Source organism: Pagrus pagrus (genome assembly GCF_965226575.1).
Source record: "Pagrus pagrus genome assembly, chromosome: 10".
NCBI lineage: Eukaryota > Metazoa > Chordata > Actinopteri > Spariformes > Sparidae > Pagrus > Pagrus pagrus.
In genome coordinates this window covers 23,075,555-23,101,819 of record NC_140194.1, presented here as the reverse complement: position 1 = coordinate 23,101,819, position 26,265 = coordinate 23,075,555, and the positions used below count along the sequence as shown (strand labels likewise).

General features: G+C 40.6%; 1 protein-coding gene across 2 annotated transcripts in view; it reads left to right on the top strand.

Annotated features, from left to right (window-relative positions):
* LOC311263766 (polypeptide N-acetylgalactosaminyltransferase 18-like) overlaps positions 1 to 26,265 on the top strand; it is a 169,149-nt gene that overhangs the window by 127,489 nt on the left and 15,395 nt on the right. Inside the window, exons 9-10 of one of the 2 annotated variants that reach the window (XM_084364063.1) lie at positions 1,672 to 1,767; positions 18,985 to 19,149. In XM_084364063.1, the coding sequence (XP_084220189.1) occupies positions 1,672 to 1,767; positions 18,985 to 19,149 (261 nt within the window). Of the gene's footprint in view, positions 1 to 1,671; positions 1,768 to 18,981; positions 19,150 to 26,265 lie in introns of both variants that reach the window. The other variant, XM_084364062.1, reaches the window with a different exon arrangement.

Sequence of the window (26,265 nt, the reverse complement as noted above, 5' to 3'; positions counted from 1 at the left end):
ATCAAATATCATCTGGACCAACTCTCACAGTTGTTCCAAACCAGAACTGACTGATTATCAGCCATTACAGCCATTGCCTGAAAGTGGGTCTAGAAGGAAATTGAAGTGATTAACATTAGAGTCCAATTTAACAGTAGCACGAAGAACCAGCGCATCATCATTTTTTCCCTGCGAACCTATTCCCATCTGACCTTCTCTTCAAACTGCTTGACGCAATCTGCAGACGGAGACATTGATGGAAAATAAACCAGAATCTTCCTTTAAAATATGCCTGCGTGACTCTTTCTTGTAAATGTTTGAAGGAGCAAGGACAAACTGAGGTATATTGATTGCCCTGTGTTAATTAACGCATATTGCACAATTAGTCTGTAATTCTCTGTGGAATATAGCCAAATTATAGGAGTAAGCTGCCATCCAAAAGTACAGATGCTTTTCCTCTCTGAGATATTACCCGGCGGCTGCCAGAAAAAAAGTTGAAGGGTAGTGTAAAGTGTTTGTATGACTTTCTACTGGCATACAGTAATTAGCCTACAGTGGTTCCATTTGTCTTCACTTTGGCCACAAAGTTAGCTGTGTCGTGTACCACTCTGTCATAATGGAGTAATTAATTATGGAGAGAAGGATAGAGGGGAAAGAGAGGGATGCAGGGAGAAAGACAGACTCGTCCTCTACATGAAGTATGCTCAAAGATTCTGAAATCACATCTATAAATGAAAGCAGTTATGTATGTTTTAAGCCTTAAAGGACTATTTTAACCCTTTAGAGACAGGCTTCTGTTTGAGAGTGAGGTGAGAATAATGATATCAATCTTCTCTGTTACATTGGATTTTTGAATACCGCCAAAAAAAAGCCACTTGTTAGCAAGCGCCGTTTTTTAGACACGTAAGCGCTTTGTAAATGAATTGTGGAACATTTAATGATGTATTTTAGGTCGTAGAACAAAACGTGTAAATAACCACACACCTTATTTCAGGCATTTAAACACAAACCGATTCAAAAAAACTCATAGGACTACAAACTACACCACTCTATAGGCTACAGAACTGGAGTCAAGACATGTTTAGCCTAGCTTAACGTTAGCTAAAAGACCAGTCCAGTTCTGTCCCAAACTACCCCTAAAACTGTTATTACTACACTGTTAATGTATGAGTTCAACTAAAAAAGAGACAAAATGACATGACACCGATATCAATCTTTTCATCTCACTCTCAGAAAGGCAGCTGAGAACATTGTTTACAAAAATATTGAACTATTGTTTCAAAGAAATCTAAATAAAGTCTGTAAATCTGAAAAAAAAAAAATAAGAATAAAAAACAGCAGTTGAAACCACAAAGGTTTTATTGAGGTTCTTTTCAAGAGACAAAGATGAAGGTGAAATCAGCCTGAAGGGGTGCTGTCATTTTCTCTTCTGTGTTTTTGTGATCAAATCAAAAGCTGTCAAGTTCTGACAGCCTGAAAAAGCATCAAGCGGGGAGCGCAGTTTGTTTAACAGTGCTGCAAATTTGATGACTAAATGTGTATGAGAGCTGTCCGTCTCCTCTTCCTTATTGCTTTTCTAATATTAGCCATACGTTCCGTTCGAGTTTTGTCATCACTGGAGAACCCCTTATCATTTTCACTTTCTCCCTCGCCTCTTTTTCACCTGATGTTATCTCTGTCTTGTTGTTCCAGTTGAAGAACAGTCTAAGAGACAACCTGTGTTTGGACCAAGGGCCGGACACCGACAATGTTCCCATCATGTACCTCTGTCATGGTATGACACCACAGGTCAGTGGGCTCTCATTTTATTCAGTCACCTTCCATCTTCTCTGTTCTCCCTCTTCAGACGCATAAGAAAAAAACACCCTGATCACACAGAGAGATCTTAGGAGAGGTTGTTGGCAGTGGATAATTGAACTCTTCTGCAGCCTTTGTTATTTTAAATGAGGGATTTAGAGAGAGCAACTATTGCATGAAGTTGCATTATATGTGTGAGTGATATCCCTTTATTCTCTGCACAACAAAAAGGCTGTGTGAGAACATGTTTGATACGTTTTCCCAGTTTGAAACATCAAAATGAATTAAAAATGCTATGAAATCATCAACATATCAACATAGAGCGTGCACACCAGAGACTTCTGCCGACCGAGCTGGCTAGCTTCCAGTGTAGCAACCAGCTAACTTGAATGGAAATAATTATTCAATCGTGTGGCTCTTCTAGACTTTCCAAATGTTATAGGACCAAATGGCTCAAATTATGATAGTGAAATGATCCATTTTACAGAGACTGTCGCATTAAAAAAATGTATTCACCTTTTCACAGCTGCTTCTTTCACAAGTACACCAGTACATTACGTGATGTAATTGCACAGTTTGGCCACTACGAAAGTTTGCTTCAAAGCCTGGCGCTGTTCCCGGGGGGTTTAGTTGGAAACACACATTTACATATTATCACTGCATTAAGTTTTTTATGAATTTTTTTTGTGTCCATCTGATAAATGAAAGTCCAATATTTACTCTACTTTTAGCTCTACTTGGGTCATCAAACCTGTTACATCATCTATTATGTTCACCAGCCAGTTCCTAATTCAGTCTCTCTTTTTTGGTCCTCGACAGGCAGGGTACGGTCAGTTTATCTGAGCTATTTTGTGAGAGTAGATTTGTGGACCAAAAAAACAAAAGAATGCAGTAAAAGATTGTTTAGGATATGTAAGAAGAACAGCAATGTTGGTGGTAATTCTTTGGGTCCATCACTACCGAACTTCACATCGGATGGTTTGTATCACAAAACCATCGGGAAAGGCGCCTCTAGAAACTGTTCGGAAAAGGGCAGGCACTTTCAAAAAATACTTTGCAGCTCATTGGATGAACCATCTGTCTATCAGCGTCCATCATGGGCTAATGTCAACCAATTAGATCAACAGAGGGAGTCAATACCACCAGCGGCAGCCGGTTTTTACTCCCAAGATGTCAAATACAGATGCCTGGTCAGTGGCCCTATTCTTTTAAGTTTATTGCTTTAGTTACCCCTCTAGCGTTACGTTTTGACACGCCCTGAAAATATTCACGTTGCATTACTTGCGCAAGTTTGATCGCATGGTTATGCATTTTCTATTATGTCTACTCGTGAGAGTAACAAAAATGAAAATAACCACGAACCACATCAGTATGGACCCAAAAAAAAAAGATTTCTCTGTGATCTGACTGCAATAAATGGATCAGAATGACGCCAAAATAACATCATAATGCTGTCTTGCAAACAGCCTGAATTCATGCTTCGTCAGGTCTGTCGGCGAGATGACAAGCTTGGATTGAGTAGATTTGTTATCGTACAGCTGTGGGTGTCCGCAAATAGCCACTATTCATTGTTGTTCATGAATGTCCAGACATCAGCAACGTTAACCTCAATCAACCTCATGTGAATCGCGTTGCATGGTGCGCCAATCCATGTCTTATCGCCTGTTATCATTGACTTTGTATGTAATCTAGCAAGGCATTAAGTTATGTAAATGACATAACTTACATTACGTGAGTGGTGTCTTTATATGACATGAGTAATATGGCGCGAGTTACCATAACCAACTAGTATAAGTGCTGCAACCTAACCAGGTTAACAAACCGTCGCTTCTCTTGCTCGTCATCACACCCGAACGACACCCACAGCTGCCAGTAGTTCCTCATAGGACTTTGATTGGTTCAAGCCCAGCAAGATAGTTTTGCTAGCTCACATAATTACTTGATCTTGCAAATCCAGCTGCCTCGCAAGGTAAATCACTTCAAGCAACTACTATGGCATCGCACGTAGTTATTTGAACAACTGTTGATGTGAAAATATTGGGCAGCGCAGCGTTCAACATTTCCACAGTCAAGAGGAAATTGCACTTGTTTGTGGTTGAAGTTAATAATGTAGAGTAGTTTTGAGGAATTATAGTGACTCTGCATATAGGGGCATGAGTAATGTCGAGCAGTGGGGGTCTGTAATTTACATAAATGAAAAAGTCACATTTCCATAATGGGAAAGCTGTCTAATTAGAGCCCAGATCTAGAAGGAAATGCAACAAAGAGCCAATATATCACTGTGCTATAATAACGCTGCTTTGTCATGTGCTGTTTTGCTTGTGGAGTGATACTTTTCAGCTGTCGCCGCTGAAGTATCTGAAAAGTAATACTCGAGTCGCTGAGGCCAATCAACAACTCTATCAGCCTTCTGCAGATTCAGGGCCATTTAAATTCTAAGGGGCTGTAAAGGCAGCACTTATTGGCCCTTTAATGGAGACACTGAAAAATGCTTTAAACACCAAGAGAGTGTGACTTTGTATTTCTACTTTTCACCACTTTGAAATGCTCTGTAGCTTGACTAAATTAAAAATTTATATTTTACCGTCTGCATTATATCCTGGCTGCCATGAAGAGGCTCACATAATCAGAACTAGACTCCGCTAACTCACCGAGCCCAGCACCTAGAGGAGCCTTCTGAGGACACTCCAAGCCTTGCCTCCATTGTCAGTAAAGTTAATAGCTTTGACCGGCGCCTTGACGTTGGAAACATCCAACTCTCTATCTGGGTCATACTCGGTAGTATTGAATCAGCTGCTGAAACAGCTGTGTTGGCGTTTCTCTGTCCTGTCGTTTTACCTTTCACATTTTCTCTTCCCTGACACGGCTTAATCAGCAGGTGCCGATAAAGAAATTGACTTGTATTAGTACTTTTTTATCTCTGTCACCCCTTCACTATCTATTTATTGAAACGTAACTAATTAACATGGGCAAGGCTACAATGAAGGGTCTTGAGCTTATTCTATCTGCAATAAAGAGCTTAAAGGAGCAGTTCACCCAAGAATAAAAAATTCAGTCATTATCCGCTCACCTCCATGCTGTTGGAAAGTTGGGTTAAGTTCGGCAGTTGAAAAATGTGGGAAAAAAATGAAAAAAGTCATAAAATCAGCTGCAAACTTTTCAATTATTGTCTCTTGAGCTTTGTGCCCAGTTTAAGCAGAACTAGCAGACTCAGAATTAAAGGAACAATTCACCAGAAAATGACAATTCAGACATTATTGACTAGCCCCCATGCTGATGCAAAGTTTTGTAGTTCACAATCATTTCCGGGGGGTCACAGCAAAACATCCTAAACAACTGAAGTAGATATCTTTTTCTTCTCAATATGCCAAGTTTTTCCTCACTTGAATCGGACAGAGGATGTCGCTGGCTACACAGATAGTAAAGCCCACTGAGGCAATGTGATTGTGATTTTGGGCTATATAAATAAAATCAGATCCCAAATTGATATGAAAGGTTGTGTTTACACCCTTTTAAAGCCAAAATCTTTGCTTTAGCTGCTAAGCTAAAAGCGCACAAACCCTGTCTGATGTGGCGGCAAGTTCAACCCTGCATGGAGGGTTAGAGGGCAAATCAATTTGGGATTTTGTAGCTTGGGCTTGACTTGGACTATGCCAGATGAGCAATAGGGAGCCATTGTTTTTCGGTTGCTATTTATTTTTTATTTTTTTGTCATAGTTTTAATACAAATGCCCAGCTACTTATGTTGTTTTGCTGTGAGGTTCCAGAAATGTTTTGTAGACAATGAAATCTCACCTGGCTTTCCATCCACAGGGGAGTTTATATAATGACCCGAATTTGAATTTTTTTCTGTGAACTGTTCCTTTAAAACATTGTGTAGAAAGTTTCTGAGTGCAACACCACTGTCGTAAATGCAAATCCCAGGTCTGCAAAAATTTGTGACGTAATGTAGGTGCTAACTACAAATAAAACTCATTACATAATAACAATGTTATGTGTTGAAAACTTGTATGCTGAAGTAAACATGTGTATGACGCTGTGATCCTACCCTCTCACTGAAGTTACATAGTGTAGAAACAAGGTAGGGGGGCGGAGTGGCTGAGACAGAGACACCATTCACCCAATTATAAGACACTGTGCCATTAAAATGATTTGGAAGCTGTTGTAAGGTAAAAAAAATTACATAATGTTGCTTTAATTCTCAATGCACTGCTTTTGCTTAACTGGGCCCAAAGCCTAGAAGACACTTAGTGAAAAGTTTTGACATTCCCAGCATGAATTTGGCAGATGGGACAGAAAGATGGCAGGTAAATGTATTCAGCCCGTGGCAGAGCAGACTGCCCGCAGTCCTAGCCAACGCTGCCCAAAGAGAAGCCTGTGGGCCAATTTAATCCCCGTCCTCTGGGACGCAGAATCATGCAGTATTATTCATCTGGCCTACATGATGCTAATTTGTTCAAATCTGAGGGGTTGTGTCTTAAAACTCACATTTTTTTAGTCACAGCCAAGTTCAAAGCCAGGCATTTGCTTTTCCAGTTAGTGTTAGTGAACAGATATTTAGCTGCAGCTGAGTTATTTTGAGATATTAAAGGCAGAGCAAATGAACAGATAATTTGTTCGCTCATGTTTGTGGAGGAATTTAATCTTCCGAAAAAAGACAAATGACTTCTAGCAAACCATAATTTACCCACTGCGGTGTGACATGTTTCCAGATAACAGAGGTATTTGGGGGCTTTACTGGGATAAGTCATGATAGCAGCAGAATATAATTACACAGTGCAGGATCAGCAAGGGGAACTAATCACTTTGTAGGTTGGAGATATTTGGTCTTTTCGAATCAGAGGTGCATATATATACATTATGTGCACATGAAATGAAATGAAAGTTAATATCTATTCTTTACCTGCTGCAGTAATCAGGGAGGGATTACAGAATCTTAGTATATAATGGATAAATCCATAATACTTGCTGTTAATAGATATTCTCACACACATTAATGCAAAAACGACCTCTCCTCGCCTGAGTGAGTAACCCTGCTCAAACTGATACAGGGTAAAACAATAACAAATGTGTTTTTATGGCCAAAAGTGGTATGTTGATCTTGAAATCATTGATGAACGCCAAAAAAGAGTTCTGAAACATCAACGATAAGAGGCCTGAGGATGCAGGGCGAAAAGCAGCAGGAAATGTCTTCACAGCCAACATCAAAGACTCAAATATTCCTCTGGTCTTCTATCATGCACTTCTATCACTTTCCATTCTTTTTTCTTTATTCATGTGGAGTATCTTTTGTAATGTTATTCCCCCCAGTCCTTCTTATTCCCCATTCAGATCCTTTTATTCTGATTCGTCCAATCCTTTAGATTACGTCTGAGTCCTCTTCTTTCTGAAATGAATCATTTCCGTGCGTGTGTGTCCGTGTCCAACGGGATAGATGGATATGGCTTTGAATACCTGATGATCTGTTGAATGTCAACGATGCATAACGTTCCTCATTTTCCTTCTCAGCCACTTGACACAGCTGAGGGAGGGAAGCCCAGAAGGGTATGCAGAGGAGGATGAGAGAGACAGAGAGAGAGTGAGAGACATTTCACAGTGAGGATTTCAGTGGCAAGCGTTCAGTTAAGCACTTTTTCACTTACCGCAGTAAATGACCAGAGCTTTCAGCTTCATGCCACCTTCACGTGCCACCAGTTTCACTCAAGTTGAACCTGCCGACTGGAGAAATATTCACCTAAAGGTCTTGGTGGTCATTTTAAATTAAAGGGTAGCTCCACCAATTTCCCACATTAAAATGTGTTTACAGGTGTCGGGGAGTACTACTGCATGTGTGACTGAAGTAGTATAAAGCCTTTTGTGGCTCCAGAGGAAGCTGCATGTAAACTGATCATTTGCCCCTCCAGTGGCTCAGTTGCACTGTCGGTAATGTAGGCCCCAAGTTTTAAAAAGAAAGAAGAATGCGAGCAATAAAAAAGGCGATACGTCTGATCATTTGTTTTTAAACTGTCCATAATGAGTCCAGCAGTGTTACAATGCAATGCTCGACCAGTGGGCTGCTTTACAAAACCTGGCCGCCTACACTACCCACAATGCAACTTTGCCATTGAGTGACATTACTGCAAGCAAATTATCAGATTGTTACATTGGGAGAGTAACCCTTTAAGTTTGGTTTGGTTCCACAACCAAATGTTTGAGACAGCACACTGAACCACTGATCAGAGATAACTGGAGTTGTGGTGATAAACTGCATTTTCTTGCACCAAAACCAACATGGATCGCAGCCAGCAGTTAGCACTATTTATGTAGGTTCATTGCCAGTGATAGCTACAATACTCGCCACTGCACCCTTTATGATAAGTTCGGTTGGCCGTGTCTGGCGGAGAGATGTAAAAGTCATAAAGAACACGTTATGTAGAGTAGGACGTCTGAGCACTACAGTACTTCATTCTAATGCTGTTTGCAGCTGATATACACTTGGCCATATTGCGATTTTAATATTAGTTTGATTAATTGTGCAGTCCTACTGGTTTGCTTCTGATTGTTTGATGTCTGTGTTCATTTTAAATGAAGATTTGAATTGAATTGAATTTGCACTGAAAAGTCTAAAAAAGCAGTCATTCTTCATTTTTTTAATTTATGAGTTATATCAAAGTCAGTTTCCTTGTCGATATGTGTTCCTCCTTACCTAAATCTACACTACACTACACTCAAAAAATGATTTGCCTGAAACATTAAGTTAATTAGTTTTACTTGCATATACATTTTCCATGTTATTCTATAAGTTTAACACATATTTAATGCAAAGTTTTTTCTATCATGTTGAGTCAGTGTGAATACATTAAATAACTAGATGTGTGATTTATTACAAGAGACAGAATAACCTATTTAAAGCGCACAACTTTTATGTATAATTCTCACTTAATAATGAACACTTGAATAACACATTATGTTTGTGTAGAAGTTCCCTTTAACTCTATCATAATTAAATAAACATATAAGGTTCAAGTATAGGTCTGCATTCATTTGATCTAATCAGACAAGCTATTTAATTTATTCACACTGACTCAACAAACTTTGCATTAAGTGTGACACTTTGCCTTAAACTTATGTAATCGAATTAGATGGAACATTTACATGTGATTAAAATACTTAAAGTCAATGTGTTGAGCCTGATTATTTTTGAGTGCAGTCTTCTGACCCCAAGCAACAGCACTATTCAAAGGGGGAACTGACTTCCACAATAGACCGTTATGTTGCCTTAAGGGTGACATACAAGGGATGAAATCATTTGCAAATGTCAGTTGGAAATATCAAAATCTTTACAAGACCCATTGGCAGTGGGTGCATCTTAGGACTTGGTCATTGCAGCCACAAGGCCTCCTAGTTCATGTTATAGATTTTCTTGAAAAAGGATCATTTAAAAACTAATATTAAATTCAAGAGACCTTGCAAAAACATGTGGTTGTACTCCAATTACTTTTTTGGGTTATGAATTCTCACAGATGCCCTTGGAGTTAAAGTTTTAACATCACTTTTTTTTTTTTTTTGAGACAATCCATGACGTGAATTGGAAAGAGTTCTGAATCCTGGGCAAGTTGACATAGAACGGCCTAACACCCACTACATGATTTAACCATCTGACGGTCAGCACCAGCTGACCCAGACTGGAACAGACCATTTCCAACTTGGTCCCATCAGTTGTCACACCCAAATTGTATTCATAATTGGCTGAGGTGGAGCTAATTTTAATTACTTTACATACTGTTGGATAGTTTATAACAATGCATCATGTGTTACCAGTTGATATGTTTTCCACGTTAATCTTATTCTGCAAAATGAGATGTGTTTTATTTCTTTCGGAATTGTATTGGAGTGGAAATATAATGTCATAGATAATGGAAACACAAATAAAATATACTTAGCTCAAAACTGTATTATCATTAACATAGTTATCACCACTTTTAAATAAAGGGAGATTTATAGTTAAAGGATAAGTACCGTTTTTTACAACCTGGACCTTATTTCTGGCAAAAGATATGGTCATTTACTCACCCAGATAACTTTGGTGTCATTCGGCGTCGTTCGGACGAAATTAGATCCAGTGTAGCGGCGACATATCCATATAATGGGAGTAACGGGGCATCGACACACAGCCTCTATATAACACATTATCTGCCACGAAACTAGTTCATTTCATCAATATTTTGTTATGAAATGCTAGCGCTATTAGCCTCTGAGTCCGGGCTCGTCTATTGTCAACATCCGGGGTCTGTAGGCTGATCTACTACCTCTGACCTGGAAGATGTCGTCTCTGAGCTGCGCGCGCACCCGCGACAGCGCGCCTTGTTTACCTGTAGCTGCTACTGCTAGTTTGACCCCGGATGTTGATAACGGACGAGCCCGGACTCAGAGGCTAATAGCGCTAGCATATCGTAACAAAATATTGATGAAATTAACTTGTTTCGTGGCAGATAATGTGTTATATAGAGGCTGTGTGTCGCTGCCCCGTCTCTCCCATTATATGGATATATCGGCGCTACACTGGATCTAATTTCGTCCGAACGACGCCGAATGACACCAAAGTTATCTGGGTGAGTAAATGACCATATCTTTTGCCAGAAATAAGGTCCAGGTTGTAAAAAACGGTACTTATCCTTTAAGGGCGGTGTTTTTTTAGTCCTGGTCCTCGTGGCCCCTACCCTGCATGTTTTAGATGTTTCCCTGCTCCAGCACACCTGAGTCAAATGATCAGCTCATCAACCATCTCTGCTGAAGCCTGATAACGACCCATTCATTTAGATCAGGCGTGTTGAGGCACAGAAACATCTACAAGACAGAGGGCCCCCAGGACCAAGACTGAAAAACACTGGTTTAGAGTAATGTCATTGTACATTAAGTAGCTATAATGGGCCAGTTCTATAAGAGCATGACCAGCCTGCCATATTTCTGTATCATAAAGTAAATGACAGGATGTAATGATTCAAGCACAAAACAGTCTGATCACGTACTGTACAATACGTCCATTTGGAGTGGCAGTGGTGCTCTGAATAGATCAAATCCATCACTGAAAAGTAAAACCTGGCCCACTGATATCTATAGCAGGTCTACTGTAAACCACATGCCAAGTGTAAACTTGATTTTCTTTACTTTACACAGCGTAGTAAATGTCCACTGCAGAGCTTCATTGAAAGGCCATCACTGTGCTGTTCCTTTAAAGGGACAGTTCACCCCAAAATGAAAATTCAGTTATCTACTCACCCGCATGTCGATGGAAGGTAGGGTAAGGTTTCGTAGTCCAGATAACATTTCTGGAGCTTCGCAGCAAAACAGCGATACAGCATTCTCCGAAACAACTGAAGTAAATGGGGACTCATTTTAAAACATAAAACAACAATCGAAAAACAACATAAAATGGCTCCATACAGGTTGTCCGGTGGAATCCAAGTCTCCGGAAACCCCCGAGATCCCAAATGGATTTGAAAAGACGTTATTTACAACCTTGAGACGCTTTTAGCTTAGCAGCTAGGGTGAAGATTTCGGCTTAAAAAAGGGGTGTAAATAACTTATTTTCAAATTTATTTGGCATCTCTGGGCTTCTGGAGACTTGGATTTTGTTGGATGAGCTGCATGGAGCCATTTTATCTTTAATTTTTCAGTTGTTTTTTAACATTTTAAAACAAGTCCCCAACTACTTGAATTGTTCAGGAGAATGCTGCAACATGTTTGGCTGTGAAGCTCCAGAAATGTTTTTTGGACTATGAAACTTCACCTGACTTTCCATCAGCATGGGGTTGAGTAGATAATGACTGAATTCATTTTTGGATTATAGAATTTTTAGCTAACTTAATGGTGCAGTCCTGTTTTGCATTATTATTGCTGCTAGTCATTATTTCTCACAGCTGTCAATTGTCTTTCAGCATCAGCAAATATCCGGCACAAATTCCTCTCCAGAAAAGTATTTTTATTGTTTTCCAGCAAGTTGTGTCATTTCTAACTGCTGACCATAATGAGCTATCATGACACTGCACCTACATGTTTTCAGCCCCTTGCCTACGCACGCATCCTTGACTGTTATATAAACAGAAAACCCTTCTCAGCACCACATTAGGTAATGTTCAAAAATTAATGCGGCTGATGTTGAATCAGGGGTGAATCTCAGGCCAGTGGGAGAGGTGTGGATGACAATATTCATTCAGCAAAATATAGTGAAAAATTGCTGTGGAAACTAAGCACATAATAGAAATCTGATCTGGGCCTCAGTAATGGTGTAGCATTGCTAAGAAGATTGCTTTGTGGCTGGATCAATAAAGTCTGAAAATTAGACCTTTGAGGCTATTTACCAGGACGGCATTTGTGTGTGTGTGTGTGTGTGTGTGTGTGTGTGTGTGTGTGTGTGTGTGTGTGTGTGTGTGTGTGTGTGTGTGTGTGTGTGTGTGTGTGTGTGTGTGTGTGTGTGTGTGTGTGTGTGTGTGTGTGTGTGTGTGTGTGTGTGTGTGTGCTAGTGTTTGTGTATGTGTGATTTTCTTTGTGAGGACCCAATTGACTCTTGCGAGGTAAGGACACTCACCAGTCCTCACTTGTTCATCAGGCTATTTAAGGACTTGAGTGCAAGAATAAGCCATGTTATGCTGTAAAAAGATTAGAGCAATGGATTAGATGTAGTGAATAAGACTTCTCTCAAGTACGATAATATAAATGCGTGAGTGTGTGCACAGGCATGCGTGTGGGGGGACGCGTGGGTGTCGACGGAACCAAAATAACCAGGATATTAAACTTGTAAGTAAGTTTGGGCGGAAATGAACAAGCAGGATTTGATGTTTGTAAGAGGCTGGGAAAATAATTTAAAAAAACAGACGAGCATTGATAAAGAGGAAGCAAGCAGCAGAACAAGTTTAATCAAAGATTAAACTTTGAAACAAGCTCGCCACTTGGGAAAGAGAGAAAGCTGTTCTCCAACAGTTCACGCTTTAAAGAGACCTAAGAAGACACTGATTTATCATTTTGGGGAAAAGTTGGTGGTGTATTAATGATTTATTTCACCAGGGAGTCTGTTTGATTCAAAGAAAACACAAACCAATTACCGGACTTTCAAAACTTTTCACAAACACTACGTGCGGGTGTTTGTCAGAGAAACCCAATTACTGGACTCTAAAAGTTTAACCTTTGACTAAATTGACGTGTTTTTCCGTGTCTGTTCGTCAGTGGGAGAGAAAAACATGTATGACCTCCCTGTGGGATCAAATGCCATTGTGCTTATATAAAAGACTCTCCTTCCAAGGTGTGAATTTCCAACCAGCTTTTACTTTCACTTAATAAAAGCGGAATGCGTCGCAAGCCATAGAATACAGCAGAGCCTGCAGGTGAATTTTCTCCGGGTCATTAAAAGGCGATGGTTATAAAACGGAGATATGAAACGGTTGTGGCTGCGCTGAAGTAATCTATTTTGAAAATGGCTGTGTCTGTAAGCCTATTAAAAGTGGCACCAGTCTGATCAGTGCACGATACCATAATGAGCTCCCTCTGCCTCTCCCTCTCCCTCTCTCTCTCTCTGTGTTTGTGTGTGTGTGAGCTGAATAGTAGTAGGAACAATACCGTTTTTTTATTCAGTTATCTGTATCTATAAATAACATCTTTTCCAGTTAACCTCATTGTCTGCTCCCTCTTTTAAACTCTCCTCTTGCACCTCTCTCTGCTCTGCTCGTCTGGAGGAACCTCTTCATTATGTACTGAGACATTTTTGCAGCTGTTGCGTCCTGAGCGCACGTGTGTATGTGTGTGTGTGTGTGTGTGTGTTTTTGGGTTTGTCTGTCACCACCAGAACAGATGGCTGAGGGAAACACCAGTGATTAGTGTGTCTAACTACATCCGTAGCTGTCAGAAATAAGCTCACCAGGAGCCTCAGTTAGATAATAGATGATACAGACATTTTTCATAGACGCTCAGCTACTGTAGCAAATACGTCAGTCTGTGTGCTGCAGCTAGACATCAGAGGTCAACTGTGTCACGACTGAGGAGACTGTTGGTAGTCAATGTTTCTGCAAACCACTGCTACGTTTACATTTGTGACGTCATAGGATATGTAGCACACTGAAATATGTACGAAACGTGTCATATCACGTTCACATTGCATGTTTATGACCTGACTGTCAGGAGGTGGAGGAGACGGTGATGGATTTACAGGCAAGAAGGCTGGCAAGCCAGTGGCTGCAGTACGAGACTGCATTTCAACATTTGTGTGTGGGAGCACTGGATATTTTAAAGAGACCTAAAGAGACAGGTGTTTTAAAGGATGAGTTCACCCAAAAATGAAAATTCAGTCATTATCTAGCATTTTCCTAAACAACTAAAGCAGATGTGTTAAAACTGAAAAATCAACTGAAAAAGAAAAAACATAAAATGGCTCCATATAGCTCCTCTGGTGTAAGTCTCCTGAAGCCCCCTGAGATCCCAAATTGATTCAAAACAATGTTATTTAGACCCTTTTTGAAGAGTAACTAAACTCCAAACCACTGTTTTCAACTAAAATACAATAAATATGGGTGTTGAGTAGTGTAGTTGATTGATTCAGGTCCATATCTTGAAGTGTTTAGTTTTTGAATTCTAACTATTGTGTTACAAATTACATAGCGACTGCCCTCTACAGGTTGAAACCTGGCTATTGCAGTTGAACTTTGCTATTTGCAGGTCTCGACTCAGTCCGGTCCCGACTGAGCAGACTGTGGGAGAGGACTATCAGTGAAGAAGTGTTTGAGGAGTTAGATAAAAAGGCCTTTGCTAATGCTAAAATTTTGGTATTTAATGTTTCTGCAAACCACTGACACGTTCAAACCATATTGACGATCCTATAAAAAAACTGCATTTCAACATTTGTGAGACTTTATTGAGACTATGGGACAGTTTCCAGTCTGCTTCGTAGCAAAAAAACAAAGTATCTTTGACTGGGAAGTTGCGGCATCTCAAACCGTGTTTTGTAATGACGAAGCTTCGATAACATGTTAGCTAATTGTATGTTAGTGTTCGTGTGTGTGCGTGTGTGTCTGTGGTGAGGAGCTGCAGGAGGCAACATGAAGTGAAGGAGTGAATGGGCCTGTCTTGGACCATGTAAGACTATATGATGTGAACCAATTGTGTTTTCCAGCTGATGGGGCAGTTACAGGTCATCTGCAGGCTCATTTTTGCATTAAAGAAAATCAGGTGAGACGAACATGAATATTTCAGTGTGTTCAGACTCCTACAGATGAATGCCAGGAGCACTTGGAGAGCTTCGGACTGTTTGGTGAATAGTTTCAGACTGTAACCTTTCAAAGCCCTGTACTCCAAATGGTTCAAGAACAGCTTTGAAATGACTTTGGTCAGGACCATGGGACAGAAGTCTTTAGATCATGTTACATACATTTTCCGGACTATTTAATAAATTGGGATTAAGAACATGTTGACATGCGCTCAGGAACACTGTTGTCAGAGAACAAAGTTCGTCTGCGCTCAGTGTTTATTTATGTTTTACACGACATTCCAACCTCTTTAGAACTGGTGTGGTGTGGCCTCTGAACTCAGCCCAACTCTCACCCTCTCAACATGTAACTCACCGTACAGCACAGCTTTTGTCTTTATATCTAAAATATGTCACACAGCCCTTGAAATGACAGATTCGATCACCAAACAGCTCCTTTCAGGTTTGATTTTGCTCGGGTGGGAATGTCGTCCGCTGAAGGTAGACATTAAACACCTGAAAATCAACATAGCTTAATGGCTTTATTCTGTCCACACTTGTTAATGTTTACATTCGTCAGGAGAGATTGCTATCCGTCTAACACAGCGCTGTGCTAATCCTTCTATTAGAAGCTTTTTAAGAAGCCGTGACAGGAGAGGAGATAGCATTAAGCCCTCTGTTGGCAGCTGAGCATCAATCTATTGACAGATGCGAGTTTAATCGCTCTTATTAGCGCACGCACACACATACGCAGAGAAACTGATCGTCAGTCGGGAGCGTTCGCACAGCCTCGACGCACTCCCTCACAAACTGCATGCGCATGGATACACACATCAGACTGCGCCGTCGTCTCTCTCGAGGTGTTTTTAAACAGCAGCTTAAAAGCTCCGCGGCTGGTTCACAGTGTGATAATGGCTCCTGTCTCGAAATGTCCTGTTCCTGCAAGACGGTCATTATTCTCATCAGTTACCTCCTCAGAGCCTCCACACACTCCTCTGCAAAACACACACACACCTACAGAGTGTGAGCACACGGCGATGTTTCCGTTTGTTCTGAGCGTTGTGTTTCTGTGCTCACTCTTTCGTAACTTTTTTCCTGCTTGTTTGAATTTCGGCTCGACATTGATCCTTCTTATCTGCTTCACTCATGTCGTGTTGTCTGTGATTCTTTGTCTCATCTTCTGCTCTTCTGTCAGACTCGGGGAAATGCGTGTCTCACTTTATGGTTGGAATCTTTAAACTACATCAGGTGTGTTTGATTTACCTCGGCAAACATTTTGCAGGCTTCAAAACTGGGCCAGCATTTGCATTCATTACCATGTCCTTGTGTTTTGTTTTCTGTTTTTTTGCTTTTCATTCCAGGTATGCAACATCTCCCCCAGCTGATATTTAGCCAGGATCTACTTTTCCATCCCTGACCTCTCTTCTCCCTCCTTCATCACATGCCACTGAATATTTCCTTCCTTTTTTTTTTCTTCATTTCTCTTTTTCTTCCTAATTAGATCAGTTACAGGTGGCCTGTTTATTTCTCATATTAAAAGTGAGAATGTTGTTCAGAGACCTGGCAAATTTTCTAGGTGAGGTACAAAAAAAAAACACTTAAAATTAGCCTACTTACAGTGCTCCCTGCTGCTAATGACCAAACTCTCTGGGAATATAGACAACAGCTTGGTTTCACAAAAATGCATTATTAGAAAATGCAAATCGTATCTGCTGTGTCAGTGCTGGTTCTGTATATTTGATTAGTTAGAGTGTCATTATATTTATTTATTCATGTATTTATTTATTCATTTATTTATTTATTTAGCGCTGCTGTTCAGGCATCTTTTTACTCATGTTAAATTTGTAAATACAGCACATGATCCAATCACTTCTTTACCAGGGCTGGAAATTTGGGGGGGAAAAAACTGATGTTGCAATATTTTTCTTCTCTGTTATGTACAGTAAACAGCTATATGAAAGAAAAAAATCAGGAATTGTAAAGTATTTTAAACTGGATAAAATAGCTCTGTCAAAACAGACATAACAATGAAACGAGTGGTAAATAGAAACAAAATAAATGTCTCCAAAAAACAGCACTGCAACAGCAAATAGACCACAAATCAATTCAGTGTGTGTGTGTGTGTGTGCGTGTGCGTGTGTGCGTGCATCTATTCAACACTTGATAAACAGTCATTTCTTTCCCCAAAACAGTTCACAACCACGAAATACAACTCAAAAGTTTTACTGCTGATCCTCAACAAAAGTAGCCAAGACGAGCAACTCCAGAAGAAACTCAGAAAAAAACAAAACACATACTTTCAGTGTTTGAAATGCCCAGTTCTCACTGGTATGAAGACTCGGGAATGCACTTGTCGAGTTGATTGGAAAACTATTTGTAGATTGTTGTATGTTGGACTGAAAAAGCGGACACCAAGGCGGGGGTAAGGTTGAAGGTGGAGTAGGGCTCATGATAATGGGAAGCTGAGGCTTAGGTGGAGGCTCAGGTGAGTGAGACTCGGAGGATCTTGGTAGGAGGCGGAGGTGCAGGAGGCTGGGCGGCAGGGTGGCTGTGGAGCTAGTGCTTGGAGTTGCACTGGCTCTGGAAATGGTGAGGAGGCACAAAATTAGTCAGAAGGAAGAGCAAGCACTAGCGACATAGCCATATATACCACAGTGACGAGTGGAAACAATCAGGCAGCGAGTGGAGAGAAGACCATAGTATTTGAGTCGGCACAGATGAGCTGCAAGGTGTGTGAGAGGCAGGAGCTCCAGCCATCCAGAGAAGCCACGTCCGGCCTCTGCAGAACACCTCTGAGAACACATAAAACAAAAACACAAGCGCGAAGCACAGAAAAATACCACACGCAAAGTCCAAATCATGACATGAACGGCAACATACAGGGAGAACCACAGACTGTGCACACCACTGTCTGGCTACAGTGACGCAGACTTTACAGAGCGACCTGATGCTGAGGAAACCTGCCACATCTCTGACCAAAAACACTCAGACACTCAAAGCACCTTTGAAATGTAGGAGCCACAAGTAGCTGTCAAGATACATTCATTCTTTCTTTTTAAAGATATTGCAGCTTCTTAATCCGATGTGCCGCGTGATTCCTGTAATTGTTTTCATTAATTCTTTTTTGTTTCCTGGTGGTTAGTCGTCTGACTTTATATGCAAGCTGTTTGGTTGTTTGACTGTAAAAATGTTTGTTGTGTTATACATGTAAGGTCTTAATGCCCTCCCTGGTGCCATCATGTTAAAAAAGAAAAGAAAACACAGCAGAAGTGCACTCTTGGAAGCCTCTATGGTCGATGATGAATATGATGAAGTGGCCTCCAGATGTCCTTTATGCTAGAAAATTTGTTTACGTGCTTCTCAGTGGTTAGTTAATAGTCCCTGCGTGGCTTTATTAAAGAGTTGTGGTGTTTTCAGCCTTTTTTTTATTTTCACCAGGGGTTAGAAGTGTTTCACCATAAAAGAATCACAACTTCCTGCACACCAGTGTCCAACTGCCTGAATATATATATATGGTATAAATGTGCTTTGACAAGTATATATAATAAGTGAAATAAAAAGGAAATTACAAATTGAATTGAAAATAGAAAATCCCTATGAACAATATGGAAAGATTTCCAACTGCAACTGGAAAATAGTTACGAAGGTGACTGAGGTGTGTCTGAAGGATGAGGGGTACAATAGTGATGCATTCTCAGCGGCAAACATACAGTTTGTGTAGTTTCCAGAAACCAGATCTCCTGTAGATTGTTTGATGTTGCAGAAAGTAATTTGCATACAAATAAGACTTTGGGATGAGATGAGATTGGAACGAGAGCTGCTCTGTTGAGAGATTCTCAACAACACACCTTGATTTTGTGAATTTCACAAAGCTCATTAAAGAAGATGGTAGGAGCAGACTGAGTATTCCCACATCTTGATGTTTTTCCACAGCTGTGGAGTAGAGTCTTACTTTCAGCGACTGAGGTCTGACTGTTTATGTTTGTGTCCCCCAGCAGAATGTGTACTTCACCAGCTCCCAGCAGCTCCACCTGGGAGTGCTGAGTCCGACGATCGACGACGATGACAACAAGTGTCTGGTGGACGTGAACAGCAGACCCAGGCTGCTGGAGTGCAGCTACGCTGCTACCAAACACATGAAGCTCACCTGGACGTTCTCTCAGGTAAACCGCACTCAAAGAAGCACAGTTATAAATGTACAACGCAGTCTTTGGACCCCCCACGCACAAGAAAGACATCACAAACTCCAGCTGTGCCATGTTACAGCTCCTCAGCGTGGCTGCATCTTTGATCTTATTGTTTGTTACATTACACGGGTCTATTGAATGCTGCTCTCTGATTGGTCCATCGCTGCGTTCTACGGTCTGTTATTTCTGTATAATGACCGTCGTCAAGTATAACAGACCGTTGCTAGGGACGGCGCTCTGATCCGCCCCTGCAACATGTAGCAACATAAGCCAGACAGCTGGACTTTCAGCGCGTTAAACCAACCACAGCATAAGAAGCACCGCTGCCCAGCTCCTCTCTCAGGCCGGCCTTGAAAGTGAAAGTGAACGCGAACACTTTACCGAGCAATCCTTGTCGCTGCTGAATCATTGTGGGTGATTATTTATCATTTATTACACGGGTCTATTGAATGCTGCTCTCTCGGGCCGGCCTTGAGAGTGAAAGTGAAAACTTTACCGAGCAATCCTTGTCGCTGCTGAATCATTGTGGGTGATTATTTATTATTTATTTCACTCGTAAGCCGTGTAATAAGCGGGATAATGTATAGTTAGTCGGTTGTTATGTAGAAATAAACCCCGACAGGTTGTATGGAACCTCCGAACTATACATTATCCCTTACTTAATTGGTATTCTGTATGTGGCCGGAACCTCCTGCTGGTTCTTGTCTACTGGACCAAAGCTCCATGGATTCAGAGCACATTTTCATGATTCAATTGAGTGGGATTCATACTTCTTCCTCCCCACTTTGTTTCGTGTAGAGCACAGATCATTCTTCTGCCTTTTTTTTTTATGCGGTAGGCGTTTTAAAAGCCCATCTACTTCAGTTGGATAATGAGCTTTCACACATCCACAGTTTCTGACTTATCACAACCTTCTGTCTTATTTTTAATCTTCACACTTTTAATGTTGTCTTAAAATGTGACAGATAAGTAGAGGGAGCTGGATAATTAGTATAAAGAAGGCACTACTATATTCACGCCCTAGGCATCTCTGCTCGGTGTGTGTGCATTTGTACGCTTCTCTCTGAGTGTGTGTGAGTGTGTGTGTTCTGTTTTTGTCCCAGACATCAGAGTGAATAAGAGGATCCTTTGACGAACTATCATTCAGATCCTTCCCCTCTCTCGCTCTCTCTCGCTCGCTCTCTCTCGCTCGCTCTCTCTCTCTCTCTCTCTCTCTCTCTCTCTCTCTCTCTCCCCCTCTCACCCATCGTCCAGTGTCCTCAGAGAACAATACCTCCCCATCCTTCAGCCTCCAGTTCCCTCAATATCTGTAGCTAGTGGGCACACAGGCAGGGAAATCTGCCTCTAATTAACATCAGCCAGAATCCGAAATCTCCCTTCTAACTTATGTCAGAAGTCAGAGAGATGAAACCCATTAGGCATATCCCCTCTGGGTTTTTTTTTTTTTAAAGAGAAGCCCATTTTCTTTCTTAAAAAGTTTGGTGGAGAAGTCAGATGAGGGCCTGAGACTGAACCGCTCGCTTTTCAAACAAAGCAGATGAAATATTAGATGTATGAAAGATTCAAAGGGGAGGAGAAAAGCGAAATGCAGCACGGCAAGTTCAACATTTGATCACATTTCACTGGTCAAACTTGTTCTATCAGTGAAAAAGGGATTAAAAGTTAAAGCTAGTGAGCGGACAGAGAGCGCATACCAAATGGCAGCACAGGGTTGAAGCTGCTCATCCTGTACGGCTTCTATCCAGCACTAGTGATGCAACAAATCACTACTCTGTCTACTCCAATACTGCTATACTTAAAAGCATGGTAGATATTAGCCAGATGCATAGGTGTCATTTACATTATACCACCTTTTAAAATGGCACATTTTGTCCCCATCACTTTGTACATGCCCATTTGCTAAAAATGTTCTGAAAAATAGCTCGCACCAAGAAATGTTGACTGAAAAATGAGAACTCTTTGCTCTCCATCAGCACCCTCTGAAACTGGCTGCTGCTGATTCTGCTGTGAAATTATGACAACATTTCAGCCAGAACCTTATTTGTACTGGACACTAGAAAATAAGGCCAAGTAACATCTAAACATCTAAACCTGTGCGGGAGAGGTGTTATTGTTCAAAAGTCGATGTGATCAACATATACTGTAAAATCAGAATGTGAAACATAAGATGGACTGATAAGGTAGCACTGTCAAAAAAGGGCATTCAGCCACGAGCATTCAACCCAAATGTTGCAAGAATCATGCAAAAACATCAACCTTTGTGTCTTTTCTTACATATAGACTGATGAGTTTTCAGACTGCAACAGAATAAGTGTCCAGTTTCCTCTATTATGGAACCAGGACAGCAAACAGAATGTTCTGCTTGCTTTTGTTGAGCTGACTCCAATGCTACTCCACGTGTCAAGTGAAAAGTAGGACAGGTGTATCTCTGTTGATACTCTAACTAGATGTAAAAGGTTAAGGCGAGACACACAAAAACATTTCCAGAGCACAAATCTGAACATTGGATAAAACCACGTTCAAAGTTCATGTTCCATTTTGTTGACATGTTGGAGTCAGGTCAAGGTTTTTTAGTGAGGGAGTTTTGAATAGCTCTTTTCTATCAATCCATAAATCAGAAAATACTGTCGACAGCCATAATCCATCCATGTAGCCCATGTTTTTATGAATGACATGTTATATACTGTAAATTAGGATATGTGACTGCTATTTGAACAAACCCCCTCTTTAAAATCTTCAGAATATAGATACAAAACTGGAAAATGAACACCTAAATGTCTATTTTGGACATTTTTCTGTCAACCAGTTAAGCAGCAAAATACCCCAGCATCTTAAAATTGGCTGTCCATGAAGACATGGTGTTTTCACCTGTAGTGCCTCAAATACACCTCATTAAAAACAAATCTTTCAGCAAAAGCAATAGTGATGTGCAAGCACAATACTGACATATTATCAAGTTACAGAGTTATAATGGCCGACAAGCAGTTCCTTATTTACACATCCAGCAGACACAGACCTTAACATTCATTCATTCATTAACACTATTTTGATACAGTCTTTTGCAGTACAGTATTCAGTCTATAGCAGCTAAATGCGTCACTACTTCACAACAGAATTTCTGACTCTATTTGCTGTTTGGTGCTGGACAGGTAGCATATGGTGGATTTTTTAGAAGATTTTATTAAAACAGCTGTCTGTTGCAGCTGGAAATTAGGTTAATGCTAGCTTAGTTGTGCTTGTAAAACCAAAACATTGAGCTAAATTAGACTTTACAGACCTGAGGGGGAGTACAGTTGGATGATGTTTGTCTGTGGGTCTGTCACCACATTTCACATCATAATGTAATCAGCTGCCAATATTAAAGACATGAATTAGTACAGCTTTAACTTCAGTTTGACATTCTCTCTGTTTTACATTTTGTAGCCATTTAGAGGGACGTCTGAAGTCCTCAGTCAAACAGAGCTCCTTCATGAAGGGGATTATTGTTTAGCCAAGCAAATAATTAACACTTAATTAACACTTTCACTGTTAAAGTGACTAATGGTCCTTAGGCACATCCACTGATTTATGCTGGTCATTGTCAAGGTGTCATATGTAAAGTTATTTATGCTAATCAGGATGCTAGATGTCTGAGTAAACATCAACAGACTAGCTTTTTACACTTTTTATACTTTTTCATTCAGGCGCACCAGCACATAATTTATGTGCACTGTTATTTCATTTCTTAACAAATTGTGTCAATGATTGTGACTCAAACTCATAATTTTAATATTTACAATATTAATGAGGTAATAATACAAACAGACATATTTATTTTTTCCATAACTGAATAAACAAGCTGTTCCCAGAGGAAAATAAGCTGAATATCAGGTGCACTGGTGGGACCAATAATGTAATTATAAGGATAGTTTCAAAATAGATTTAATGCCAAAGAACTAGAACAGATGCATACCAAACAAGTTAGCTCGCCGACCAAGTGAAATTATCCACACACAAAATCAATAATGTGGATCAATTGAAAAATAAATAAATAAAACAATACGATTGAGAAATTTAGATGAATTATTGACTAACCAACAACAGATATGTGTGTTTGTGTTTTGTGTTGATGCGTGCATCTGTATTTATGATCTCTTAGCTTTGAGGGTGTTAGTGCAGGTTGAGGAGCTGACACGCAGGTGGAGATGAGAGAGGACGGAGGCGTAAAGAAGAAACACGCAGGTGGAGACAGGCAGAGAGGAAACAGGTGTGGAGATACAGCCCCAAGAAGGGAAATAGATGAGAAGTGAGAGAATAAAAGGAAAGAACGACGGAGGGTCAAGGAAAGAGTTGGGGAGAGGCAGTGCTGCAAAGATGTGAAGCAAACGAGAGACGGGGAGACAGGGAGGCAGCGTGAAGCAGTCAGTATTTGTGAATTATTGATTAGTAGATCCTTTACAATATTGAACTGAGCTTGACCCGAAGGGAACAGCCATCAGTGGCGAGGAAGAGAGAGGGAGAGTGGTGGAGGGAGGGAGGGAGAGAGAGAAAAGGAGAAATTGCCTCACAAAAAGCTGCCCGAGAGCAGGTAGTATTTCCTCATACAGCAGGTGGTGTTTTCTGACATCAGGTTTTTATTTTGTTGCTCTGCTATTATGTGTCCTTTGATGGACACCGCTTGTCTCAAGGTAGCTCAATAAAAAGTTTAATTCCGCTAATGCTGAGCACAGATTCACTGTAGAACACAACACTGGAGCAGAAGAAAGGTCGACTCATGGAGTGTTGCTGAGCGAGAACGCCTTGTTTTCAATCAAGACGGCAGCTCTTTGTATTGATCACAATACAGTGTATCGATCCAAAGTGAAAAGCAGCACTGAACTGTCACGGCTCTTCGATGTAGCTGTGCTCCCGTTGTATATCACTTTTTTTCCACATCCTTTAGATAATCATGTACATGTAGGATATGATAGGCGCTGTATTAATCACACAATGAGACATCTGAGTGTGGTTCCACTCATGTTTGATCATGTCTGATTCATTCTAATCAGTAATTTGTGAGTGCGCTCAGACGAGCAGCTACTTTCAAAGAGCTTGTGAACACTGCAAACACCAGCTCGTGTTTCCTTCACACTCGGCACACGCAGCTGTGACTTGAGTCAATAACATTTTGGAAACTTTTTAATTGGAGTCATTGAAGTATTTGTGAACTGCAAATATTACTTTTCTGCTTGCTTAGTGTGATATGGAAGAACCTTTGGGTTTAAATATTTATTGTTTTGCCTTGTAGTTTGTCGAATCTTTGAAGTTCAATATCTTGGAACTGCTTTCTCTGCAGAATAAATCTCATATTTTACAACCTTGTGATTTTTCTAGTGTTGCCAATTACCTTTTGAACGAGGCATTTTGCAAGGCAGTCTTTTGACGTGAAGCAGCTGAACACAGCACAGTGTACATAATTCATAGGTGTGTTAATACATGCTATGCAAGTCAATAAAAACATGTATGGAGGAGGTAGGAGGAGCTCAATGAATATGTCCCAGGGGCCATGTATACACTGTTTTTATGGTTAAAACTTTGGGCTTAAATGTTTCACATTTGTGGATGCCTGCATAAAGAGCAACTTCACGTGAAATTATTACACTTTGCATTTAGACTGACTGAGCCAGGTGGACATAGTGGGCAATGACTTTATGTTTCAATAGTAATAAGTTTCCTTTATTGACTGACTTCCTGCGCAAAGTGTCAGTGTTGGCCCGTCGTGCTCATATCATGAATAAAGAATAATTACAGATCCTACATATTTAAAAATCATTTACATTTTAATAAAAACCGCATAAACAGTGATTCATATTAGATTTTTTCTTTTTTTTGAATAATTCTCTTAATTGTTTTTCACTTAAAACATCTTGCTGGCCAATTCAAATCTTATGGTGGGCGATCTTTGGCCTGCAGGTCCTGGTGTAATCGCATAAATCCTCACTGAATATTATGCTAATGTAGGTAATCTCTCCAACGATACACGATTTATGTGCCAAAATGACGTTGTATGCAGCTCCTTGCAGCTAAAAGTTAGTTAGTTAAGGCAAATTCTTTGGCCCCTTTCTCAGTAATGACGAAACAGCAGAGACTGAGGAGTATTTCATTGCTGACTCCCTCCACACTTGTGGTTGTAGTTGACAGCCTGTGGAGCATATATTATATGGGATATAGGATTTTTGATGTTAATTTTTCTTAAGAAAGTACAAAAGAGCGCATTTGACCCCTTCACCTATATAACACTGGCTCAAAAAAACCCAGTCATGTGTGTTAAGAGAAAACAAAGTGATGATTTATTCATTTCAAGACAGAAAATAAGGTGTTTACACCACAGACATGGGCTGTGTTTTGCTTTGTTATTATCTGTAGATGGAGGAACACAGACATGAGTCATTCAGGATTGAATAACGGTAAATAGAGGGAATCTGCGGTGCATCAGTTCGTAAGGAGAGGAGGTGCGTCACTGCTGCCACCCCACTTGTGTAAAGATGAAATCAGTGTATTTCAGCATGAACATCTCATCGAGTGTGATTTGCATTTGCAGAAGCACTTCACGCTCGGTGCTCCAGTCGTCTCCGCTCTTTGTCTCCCTGCAGTGCTTTTATTCACCACATCCTCCTGAGGTGAATGACTTGGTGATTGAGCGCCTGGCTGACAGATTGCCTGACTTGCAGGCCAACCCGCTGACTGGCTGTCTGATGGCTTTCTGGCTGACTGGCTGTCTGACCGACTGATTAACTAGTGTTCCCGCCTTAATAGCAGGGAATCAATAGTGTGGTCCAACTCTGCACTCTCCAGAATGACAGAAGGGCTCACTGCTGAATTGAGGACAAGGTGCTGGACGAAAGCCAACTATTTGTCTGTGTGTGTACGTGTAAGATTGCAGGAACAGGAATGTGTGTGTGTGCTTGTATATGCTATAACGCAGCTTCTGTACACTTAGTCTGAGCTGAACTCCTCAGGGAAGCCAAGAGGTAAAGCTAAGACTTTTAAGTACATTTGTTGGAAGTCACTCAGGAGGTCGTACACTACGAGAAAGCCAATTGACCGGTTTTTAGCAGAGAAGGTAAGAAAGAC